Source organism: Microchirus variegatus (assembly GCF_963457635.1).
Source record: "Microchirus variegatus genome assembly, chromosome: 15".
Taxonomy (NCBI): Eukaryota; Metazoa; Chordata; class Actinopteri; order Pleuronectiformes; family Soleidae; genus Microchirus; species Microchirus variegatus.
This window is the reverse complement of record NC_139816.1, coordinates 5,892,397-5,904,369: the sequence shown is the minus strand read 5'-3', so window position 1 is coordinate 5,904,369 and position 11,973 is coordinate 5,892,397. Positions and strand designations below refer to the sequence as shown.

Here is an 11,973-nt window from a genome sequence, read left to right as displayed (position 1 = left end):
CTGTAAATGAGCCGTTAGAAATCTCTCCTTACTGACGCTCTCCTCAGCCGCGATATTTCAGACATAAATCTCACACCCAGAAGACAGAGTGGGTTGTGATTGGCCAGCCAGCATAGAGGCTTCCCAACTGTCTTGTGATTGGCCAATACCCGGAAGTGACATATTCAGCACACCCGCTCTCAGAAGCGCAGCTCCCCCCTCTGGAACGGTGGATGCACTGCTACTCATTATCAAAACATTGTTTTAACAGTGTTTAAAAATAGCTTCTTCACGACTCCCCACCGCAGTCCCTTTTATGACCTTTGACCCAGAGTCAGAAGACACTGTCGCTCGTGAAACACCTCCACAACGGACGTTATTCTTCTTCTGCGGTTCAATGTACGCAACCAGATGTTCCCGGACTAGTGCCCGGAGCAGGATGATCTGCTGTTCAGGAGAACCGCTGTTTACGTAACCGGACCAGATTTTTTCAGAGATCTCGCTGAGCCTGAGATTACAATAAAACACAACGTTCTCAGCAAAAGCTGAACTGTTTGTTTAGAACCTTCAGGGCTTCATAAACAAGGTAATGATGCAGATACACACTAAAAAACAGCGTTAATTGGAACTTCGGGTCTAGGTCTGCTTTAAGACATCATAGAAATCTGTTTTTACTTGTGTCCACACTTAAAAAAACACTAAATTATCCCTTAAACATGTCAAAAATGATCAAAACAGGAACCATGTGATCTCCTCAGGTGGTTCCTGAAGTGATCGCTCGCTTCTCTGCGCCAAAGAAAATCCAAACTTCAGAAGCAGAAACACAGAGTTTCTTCAGCTTCTGCTTTTGCTCTGGACTGGAAGAAGAAATCTCATTTGAATTGTAGAGAAAGTAACAGATTATTTCTGTCATAAATCACGAAACACTCGTCTCTGTCCTCTGGTTGTAAACAGCTGATGATAAACACAGGGAGGAGACGATGGAGGCTGAGTTCACGGTGGTCTGTCACTTCTTTAGAGAGACAGACCCTCCCTCCTCCGTCCACCACGACCTTCCTCTTCGTTTATCTCCGAGCAGATAAACACAAGCGACCTTTTCGTCGCCTGCTCGTCTTTTATCGCCTGACCTGCTTCTAAAAAAAACATTTTTTTTGTGGTTGTATGAGGCATTTTAAACATGGTTCACTGTGCTCAGTGAAAACATGTTCTGCTGCAGGGAGAATGAAAAATAAATGGTTTTAGCCGCTTGACTCAAGGCTAAACTCATGAAATCTACATCAGCTGAAGTCTACGGCGTCTAAAGAACATGTTTACGTCTTAATCTCACTCTTAAACAGACTTTTACAACAGGAAAGTTAAGTTTGTCAAACACTCACTCTCCCACACCAAACCCCATAGAGAAAATCAGTGATTTTAGCAGGAGCTGCTGGTCCACTGCTGCCTCCTGTGGTCACTTTGTGTCACTAAAACAAATCTGAACAAAGAATTATAAAAGCCGAATTGACAAAATAACACATTTGATCTTAGTGATGGAGGCAGAAGTGGATCAACAACTCCTGTGAACTCCTGTGTGCTGTGATGTTAAAATCTGTGGTTTTCTCTATGGGGTTTGGTGCGGGAGAGTGAGTGATTTACAAACTTCAGTTTCCTGTTGGAAAAAGTCCGTCTGACATTGAGATAAAGACGTGAACACGTTTTTACGATATCGTAGACTTAAACCGACATAGATTGCAAAAGCTTAGCCTTTTGTTAAAGGCCCAGAGCGTAAGAATTTGCGATATCGGAGCGCGTCGGTGAACTCCGGCGCCCTCTACGCACCACAAAAGGTGTCACTCTTCTTTGTTTGCTAACCAATCTTTCATTTCAAAAGACAACAATGTGACCAGGTCTGTGTTTTCAGGCTGCTGTAGAAACACTGCAGCACAAGATGGCCGCCTCCTTAAAGAAATGCCCTGACTTAAAGTACGTATACAAGGTTTACACACACACACACACACACACACACACACACACACACATATGGTTGTATTGACTCTCCTGATTATGTTAAATATCCCTGAATGAAGTTTTAAGTCAAAAGCTGCTCTTAATCCACTGAAACCGATGTGAAACTGAAGAGGTCAAAAGGTCAAACAGGTTTCACAACCACAAACAGCAGATTTACTCTCACATCAGCACGAAACTGAGCAGGTTTGTGCTTATTTTTACTGCTTCAGCAACAAAATATATAGGAAACCACTTTTTCAAAGTTTCCCTTTGTTTGACAGTTGGTGGAATAAAAAAAAAAAGTTGTGACCACAATGGCCACTGTGTGGCGCTAGAGAGAGAGAGAGAGAGGTCACCAATGATGTGTGACGTGTTAGACCACGCCCCTGAAACTGCGATAATTCTGCGCCATGTTCCTGAAAACTTACTTTTAGCCACTACCACGGTTGCCGAGGTAACCTGCATACACATCCAAAGGAAGGTGAGGGGGCGGAGTCTGTCTGGGCGGAGCTTACTGTGAGGCACAAAACGTGTGCCCCCGCAAAATTTGTTGGATTGTCGTAAAACTCGGTCAGTTTTCGCGATTTTGGTCCCGATGCTTTTACGCCAAGTTTGGGCAAGTTTTTTTTTTTGTACGCTCGACACGACGACCTTTGACCTCACCTCGCTGGGTTCGTCCGTGTTGTTGGAGCCACAGGCGATGGTGATGATCGGGTAAACGTCCGACCAACCGCGCTCTGTGCAGTTCCTGCTCAGGTTACCTGACACACACGCACACACACACACACACACACAGGGAAAATGTTAGTAGTTCATGTCACTGCCACAAGGGGGAGCTGCATCCATGGGACGCTATGATTCATAATAATAACAAAAACATATTTCAGAATGTTTTCAATTAAAAATGTTCAAAGAAGCTTATTTTTTTTACAACTATCACAATAATATTATTGTGAAAAACTTTATTGATCGTCACACAATTAGCAACAATTAGCAGTAGTGACTCCACTTTGATAAAATGCTATTTTTTGTATTTTTTATATGCAATAAAAATGTTTTTGTAACGTTAAAACCCTTTAGAACATGTTTTTGGATTTGTTTTTGTGACTATTTTTGCCATTTCACAATTGTTGTAACATTTTTGGCTAACCAGTAACATTTTTAACATCAGTAAAATGCTTTTGTGTCTTTTTTCTTGCTAATGATTATACATCAGTCATTTAAATACACATCTCCTTTTTATAATGATTTTTTTGAAACATTACATTTTTTTGTTACATATATATTTAACAATAAACTTTGTTGGTCTTGCAATTTCATTTTTTCTGTAACATGAGCAACATTCATTGATACATAGTTTCCTGTGTGTCGTAAACTGCTTTAAAAGACCTGAAAAACACATCGTCACCTACAATGTGACGGAAGAAGAGATGAAACAAAGAGAGAAGAGAGTAAAAAAAGAAGAAGAGTGTGAAAGTGAGTGATGAGGCGACCGAGGGTGAGAGAGGTGAAGACGACAGGATCAGAGGAGGGAGGGGTCGAGGGGAGAGGAAAGGGAAGCAGGAAGTAGGAGATGATGAAAGAGGAGGAGGACGCTAACAGAGGACGCTAACACAGGACAGAGGACGATCAAAGACAGACGGACGCGAGGTAATGGACATGATGGACGACAGAGAGAGAGACGAGTGAAAGACGAGTGAAAGACGAGAGTTAGTGGAATTAACTGTGAGAGGAAACGAGTGAACAAAGGTCAAAGGTCAGGACATGAGGGCAGATATGAACGTGTCAATAAAACAATAAAAAAAACAATCCACTTACAGATTATATGACCTTTAGGGGTAAAAGAACCATAAACGTGTGTATTTTATTTTGTAGAGTTAACTTACAGAATAAAACAACCATAACAAATATTTATTTTATTTTGTAGAGCGAACTATCAGAATAAAAGAACCATAAATGTGTGTGTTTTATATTGTAGAGTTAACTAACAGAATAAAAGAACCATAAAAAATATGTATTTTATTTTGTAGAGTGTGTGTGCGTGTGCGTGTGCGTGTGCGTGTGCGTGTGCGTGTGCGTGTGCGTGTGCGTGTGTGTGTGTGTGTGTGTGTGTGCGTGTGTACGCTCACCATTCTTTCCAAAAACCTGTATAAGGGGGGAGGGGCAGGGGAGGGTCATGACCTCTCCGACCGCGGCGCTCTGCCAACACGTGACCCTGTCCCACTCACCACGACATCCTGAACACACACACACACACACACACACACACACACACACACACACACACACACACACACACACACACACACACACACACACATGAATGACACCAGCACTTCCTGTTTGGCCACATTTAAAGGTGCAGTGTGCAACATTTAAAGTATTAAAATGTTGAAAACGTAAACGTTTAAATGTTCACATTAACAAGCGTTGGTCACGTTTAACTGCAGTACACCACTTCGCCTGTAGATGCTGCTCAATCTGACACTCTGGCCCTTTAAATGTTCGTGTTTTGTGACGAGAAGTTTTAACGAGAAACTGCGTCATGTGTGCGACCTTGATGATTGACGCGCGAGCGCGCACACGCACACACACACACACACACAGGTGTGAAAAGGATCCACAGTTCACAAGCTGCAAAAAAAACACACACACACACAACCTTTCAGAATAAAAAATGTGTGTGTGTGTGTGTGTGTGTGTGTGTGTGTATCTGAATCAATGATTGATAGTGAGTGTGTTGAAACACGGACAGAAACAGAGACACACCTTCTTCTTCATATGTCTCACACACACACACACACACACACACACACACACACACACACACACACACACACACACACACACACACACACACACACACACAGTAATGACGTCATAGTCAGTGTTGATTTTTGCCAATTCTACGATATCTTCACGTCTTTATCTCACTGTTAGACAGACTTTTCCAACAGGAAACTGTAGTTTATAAACCACTCACTCTCCCACACCAAACCCCATAGAGAAAACCATCGATTTTAGCTCTCTGAGACACAGGAGTTCACAGGAGTTGTTGATCCACTGCTGCCTCCATCACTAAGTTCAAATGTCTTATTTTGTCAATTCGGCATTTAAAATCCTTCGTTCACATTTACCTCAGTGACACAAATTGACCACACGAGGCAGCAGTAGACTAGCAGTTCCTGTGTCTCTGTGAGCTAAAATCACTGATTTTCTCTATGGGGTTTGGTGTGGGAGAGTGAGTGGTTTACAAACTTCAGTTTCCTGCTGTAAAAGTCTGTCTAACAGTGAGATAAACATGTTTTTAAGATATTGTAGAGTTAAAGCAGACTGTGTGTGTGTGTGTGTGTGTGTGTGTGTGTGTGTGTGTGTGTGTACCTGTGTTGGTGTCAGTGGTGTGTAGTTGCAGCAGTGTGTAACACTCTCTCTCCGCTCTCTGAATTTCCCAGTAAAACTGACAGTTTGGAAACTTTCCGTCGACCTGAAACAGAGGGAAACACACGTCTATTAAAGAAATCCACACATTTACATGTACAGTATGTAGTGTTTAACTCATGTGGGGCCCTAAATCAAACTCAGCCCAGGGCCCCATAAAGGCTTGGACCGGCACTGAAACAGCTCCTCAGAAATGAGGTTCTGCCTCATCAGGACCAGGTTTTGGTCTCCATGACGACGACTGGTCCTGACGAGGTCAGTGTTTATGACAGGGAAAAAAAAAGGTCCTGAAGAGGTAACAAACACAATAACACACAGTAGGGGGCGCTGTCTGTTCCTTTCACTGCTTTTTTCCCATCAGAATGTTCCATTCCTTCCTTTTTTTTTACCCTCCATTTTCTCTGCTTCTCAAAACAAAAAACTAAAAAAGGAAAAACCCGCGAGGACGAAGGACGGAGACTTTGACCTCGTTTCATCGTCCGTCAGCCAAACGACGACTCTGTAAAAAATGATACACAAACACAAACACAAACACACGACAACACAAACACTGATCCATTACGAGGTAGAGGATTAAAGAGTTCCAGATTAAATCAAAACACTGTTGTTGTTTTTTTCAACCCTGAACCTCCAACGACCTCATACTGGAGTTTTAGCACGTACGAAACAAAGACGATGAATTATATTCATATTTTATTTTCTCTCTCACACCAAACCCCATAGAGAAAACCACTGATTTTAGCTCACAGTGACACTTGAGCTGCTGGTCCACTGCTGCCTCGTGTGGTCACTTTGTGTCACTGAGGTTAATCTGAACGAAGGATTTCAAACACAGAATTAACTAAATAAGACATTTGAAGTTAGTGATGGAGGCAGCAGTGGATCAACAACTCCTGTGAACTCCTGTGTGTCTGTGATGTTAAAATCACTGATTTTCTCTCTGGACTTTGGTGTGGGAGAGAAAATCAAATAGATTTTTAAACACTTAACAACTCAGCTCACAAAATCTATGTCAGATTAAGTCTACGATATCTTAAGAATGTGTTCACGTCCTTATCTCACTGTACGACAGATTCTTACAACAGGAAACTGAAGTTTTGTAAACTCCTCACTCTCCCACACCAAACCCCATAGAGAAAACCACTGATTTTAGCTCACAGTGACACAGGAGCTTTCTGGTCTACTGCTGCCTCGTGTGGTCACTTTGTGTCACTGAGGTTAATCTGAACGAAGTATTTTCAAAGCCGAAATGACAAAATTAGACATTTGAACTTATTGATGGAGGCAGCAGTGGATCAACAACTCCTGTGAACTCCTGTGTGCTGTGATGTTAAAATCACTGGTTTTCTCTCTGGGGTTTGGTGTGGGAGAGTGAGTGGTTTACAAAACTTCAGTTTCCTGTTGTTAAAGTCAGTCTAACAGTGAAATAAAGACGTGAACATGATCTTAAAATATTATAGACCTAAGTTGACACAGATTGTATTATTTTATTTCATTTATGTCCATAGGGGGCGCTCATAGTCCACTTGTTGTGTCAGTACCTCAAACAACCGCACGTCAACACCCGAAACTATTCTTTTAAACCTAAAACTTAAGTTTTAAACCACTTAAGGCAGGAAAACTGGATAAAATCTCATCCATCTGCCAAATAAAGATGAATTATGAAACTCTTAACTGATATAAACGAGTGTTTTGAGGGTCGTTAATCGTCTCAGACGTCTGCGATCGCTCACATCTGGAACTCTTCTCCTGAGGAGGAATATGACTTAAGTGCATTTTTGGACGTCGCTCATCAAACAGTAAAAAAAGTAAGTTAAGAAAATCATCCACGTGGAGATTTTTGTTCTGTTTTTGCATGTAAAACTCTCATGTTTTAGCTTTTTCTTTGTAAAAAAAACCCACACGAGGACACGGAGGAGATGACGATGATGATGATGATGATGGTCCAGACGACAGAGTCTAAATATAGAGCTCAGTCTAAACTGTGAGAGAGTCATTAAAAATTTACCAGCAGCAGCAGAATCAATCTGGGATTAAAATTAGACTCAAACATCAGCCGAATCTAAATGAATCCACACAGGATGTGAAGTTAATCCAAGAGTCCAGGAAATAACAAGGAAATAATCAGGAAATAATCAGGAAATAATCAGGAAATAATGCAAAATCACTTTAAACAAAACACAACTTATCAATAAATCATCACCTTTGAACAGCTCTGACATTAATGAGGATTAAAGTAAGAAATAATAAAGAAAAATGGTGTCTATGTTAATTGACTGAGACAAAAAAGATGCAGTAAAGTCATTAAAACTAATAATTTAAAGGTATAAGTTGTCAAGAATTCACAAAAGCAGCAACATTTTAAACAAATTTCACATTTAAATCCTTGAAATAAGAAGAAAAAAAGGTACAAATTTATTTTGAAAATCATTAAAAACAACATATTTAGAGGCAAATGTTGATATTAAGTCACTTTTAACACCTATAATCCCTCAAATATTAAGTGAAAATGATGCAGTAAAATCATTAAAAACTTTGAAAAACATTTAAAAGTACAAGTTAATAAAAAAAAGACACTGTTTTTACACCTAAATTCTCTTAAATATGAAGTAAAACTGTAATATTATTATTTAAAAATAAGGAGTACATGCTCCTTATAAACTGACTGTGAGACTATTTTATAAAAATGATGCAGAAAATCATTTAAACTAAACATTTAAAAGCTTAAGTCACATATAAATTCAACTTCTTGATTAAAAACAGTTTAATTTGGTTGTAAATGAACAAAAACAGGAGAAATAAAGAGTTTGTTGTGGAGAAACAGTGACGCACTGACCTGGAGGACGAAGACGATGATGATGAAGATCAACAACAGAAGCTGCGTAAACGACATGGTCGCGTCTGATCCAGCGTCTGATCCAGCGTCTGATCCAGAGTCTGATCCAGCGCGCGTCTGAACGCACCTGAGCCGCAGCTGTCACAGTGAACACGGAAACACGTGACCCATCACACCGTGGAATCACTCACACTGTCCGTGTCCAAGTCTGTGTCCGCGCGCGCTCTGTCCGTCTGCGCGTAAAAACTCTCCAAAGTGTCTTTACGCACAGGATTGAAGGAGAAGAAGGAAAAAAACAGCTTTTACGCACAGTTTGAACGCACGCACGCGCACACACACACACAGTAAACTGGTTTCACACCTGATTCGCTCCTCACGTGAAAGTGAAGTCTCATCACATCCACGCGCCAAAGCGCGTCGCCGTCACACGTACGTTTCCCCCCGCAGGAGGACACTCACGATTGGTGCGCGCTCCCGACACCAGGAGCAGGAGGACAATGGCAGGTGAACAGCGCCACCTACTGACGGAAAATAACACTCAACACATTTTAGATTTAAAGTCGCTTTAACTGAAGTGATTTTTTATCAAATATTAAAATACATGTATTTAAACATTCATTATATCTATATTTAAATCACATTGTGCATCAGATGAGAACACATTTAACAGATGATTGAGTTCATTTAAACATGGATTATTGTGTATTCTTTATAATAATTATATTCATGTTGAAATGATATTGTACATAAAATAAGAGACAAAAGACAACTCTTTATGTTCTTTGTCTGTCTCCAGGTTTCCCACAGTCATTGTATTGCTCTGTGTGTGTGTGTGTGTGTGTGTGTGTGCGTGCGTGCGTGCGTGCGTGTGTCGTCTTCTGTCGTTTATTTAGCTTCCTTTCATCTTCTTCTTCCATTAAAACTCTCTAGAGACGTTTGTTTGTTTGTTTGTTTGTTGTTTGTTCTTCAGTTTGTGTAGAAAAACAAACGTCGTCTTCAGTTAATTTGATGTAAAACAGCATCAGAGCGTTTGTGTACGGAAGCCCAAACGTGCCATAATTACACAAAACCTAACGTTAAATAAATAAATAAATAAATAATAAATACAGAAACTAAATTACACCAAATTTCACCAAACTTGGTGGGAATGTATCACAGCTCAAGACGAACAAAAAAGTCTATCGGGACCATGGCCTCAACTCAACAGGAAGTCGGCCATTTTGAATTTTTGGCAATTAGCAAGTTTTCGTAAAAAACTCACTGCACAGAAACACACAAAAAAAATGCACAAATGTGTACAAGACACATCGAAGGTGAAGAGCAATCAAAAAGTCTCACAGATTCAAAAGGGGCGTGGCCATGGCAACCGTCGGAAATTTGGCTAATTTTGACCATTCGCCACGAAACAGGAAGTGGCCTGTAACTTCGCCGTACATGGACCGATCGACTTGAAACTTCATACGTGAGACGAGAGACCCGGCCAGAAAACACCAGCACACAGGCATAGCGCCACCTGCGGCGGCTGTGGGGGGCCTTGAATCAAACCTGGACATGAATGTAATTTAATTACATGACGTCATTTCCTTTACAAACTGATCACATGATGAATAAAAATATCAATAATAATAATGATAATAAAGTAGGCTTGGACTGAGTTTTAGCCAATCAAAGCACTTTATTGCACTGTTATAGTGACGTGAGCCGAGAGCAGGCTCTTATAAAACTGTGTCATCTCATGTTTTTATCATGTACAAAACAAGTCTCACTCACACACACACACACACACACACACCTGTACCGTACAAAATCAACACTATTTACACACAATACACACACACACACACACCATGCAGTCTCTCTATCATCCACACACAAGTTTTCTGACACACACAGACGTGCATGACACACACACACACACACACACACACACACACACACACAGGGACTAGAACAGCTGCTACGGACAAACAAAAAAAATTGATATGCATCGAGATTTTTCTTCCAATATAAAAGAAAACAAACGATGAGACGACGTCATCATGTAAACAAACAAACAGACGATGCATTGTTCGTGACGTTCTCTAAATAAAGTTTTTTTCCTTCATTTAATATTAGCTAAACTGCACATCGAGTCACTTCTCGTTAAAATTTTTCATAAATTTATGTATTTATTCTTATTTAAATCATCTGAGGAAATGTTAGCATTAGCATTAGCACATACACACACACACACTCGCTGATTACACTGTTGAACCAAAGCTCAGAGGACATTTGTCATGGGTCGGAGTTTAAATAAAGAAATCGGGATCAAATCTGCAGAATTGTTTTTATCTAACCCCGACGGTAATGAACGTCCTCTCTGAGCGTTAATGCTACGATCGACACTCTCGATGTCAGTGACGACCATTTTTCCTTTAAATAGCACAAATAATCTGTCTTTGTCTCTTTTATTTACACACTCACACACACACACAGGTGCACTTTGCTTTGGATGATTTAGGGACTGATTTTAAAATCACAAAACATAACGTGATGGAATCAAATAAAACTAATCTTTTCCATGTGCAGATTATTATTATCATCACTATCATGACTGTTTGTATGTTTTAAATCAAATATATATTTATATTTCTGTTGGCTCTGTGAGCTTGTGGGAAAAAGTAAATGAAAACAAAGTTGAGTTAATAATAACATATGGAAATAAATGAATACTTTTATGCATTAAAAAAATGAAATGAAATACATCTTTCCAGTAAATTGTGTATTATTTTTTGATTTCCAACTTTTTCAAAGTTCAGTGTTTGAAAACTTGAATTTCACCGACACAATTTAAATGTATTTTATGTTATTTTGTTGCGTTGCACTGGTTTTTGGAGCCAAAACCCAAAAAAGTTCCTGTTCCTCTGTTTTAAACTGATGTAAAACAAATGTTATTGATCATTTAAAGGATTAAAATCATTTAATTTCACTTTTTTCTTGAGAACCAAAAACTCAAAATCTCACCGACTGTTAAAAATTTCCCTTTAAAATGTCCAAATAAAGCGTTTCACGTGTTTTCAGAGGCAAAAACCCCAAAACGTTGCTATTTTTCTGATATGAAAAATGTTATTAATAATCTGAAGGATTCAAATCAGTGAATTTCACATTAAAAGTCCCTGTCACATGATCACACACACACACGCACAGACACACACACACACACACAGGGTGCGGGTGGAGAGAGCTGCATATAGGGGCTACTTCACCTCTTTGAGTTTTCGTTTCCTCTCCATATAGATTATTATGTCTATGTACAATATTTATATAGATTTTTTTTTTTTACAATAATCTACTCGTTGAAATCAAAAATTTGATTTCGCAGATTTTTTTTGTTTTTGTTTTGTTCTTTTGCTGCGTTTTTTTTAGTTTCCACACAGTGTTTGTTTTTTGTTTTGTTTCGTTTCCCCGGAAAGGCCTTCGACAGTGACAAACTCCTGGTGACTGAGCGGGGGGAGTAAAAACGGTCATCAATCAATCCGTCAATCAATCAATCAGTCAATCAGTCAATCAGTCAGTCAGTCAATCAATCAATCGGCACGACACGACTTTAAAAGAAAACAGACGAGTTAAGACCACACACCATAAGAAGCAGGTTCAAAAATACAGTACATCTCGATTTTTGGGGAAACAAAGGAACAACAACGGCGATTATGCACGGCATACAAATGCATGCTCGCTCTCCCTCTCTCCCTCTC

At 39.8% G+C, this 11,973-nt stretch overlaps 1 protein-coding gene across 1 annotated transcript in view; it reads right to left on the bottom strand.

Moving 5' to 3' along the window:
• LOC310937254 (vasoactive intestinal polypeptide receptor 2-like) overlaps positions 1-10,646 on the bottom strand; it is a gene marked incomplete at both ends in the record, with an annotated part of 20,583 nt that extends 9,937 nt beyond the window's left edge. Inside the window, 7 exons of the mRNA XM_083901484.1 lie at positions 2,629-2,726; positions 4,095-4,202; positions 5,347-5,449; positions 8,240-8,377; positions 8,431-8,498; positions 8,699-8,757; positions 10,576-10,646. Of these exons, the coding sequence (XP_083757610.1) occupies positions 2,629-2,726; positions 4,095-4,202; positions 5,347-5,449; positions 8,240-8,377; positions 8,431-8,498; positions 8,699-8,757; positions 10,576-10,646 (645 nt within the window). The remainder of the gene's footprint in view (positions 1-2,628; positions 2,727-4,094; positions 4,203-5,346; positions 5,450-8,239; positions 8,378-8,430; positions 8,499-8,698; positions 8,758-10,575) is intronic.
• Positions 10,647-11,973: the final 1,327 nt, after the last annotated feature.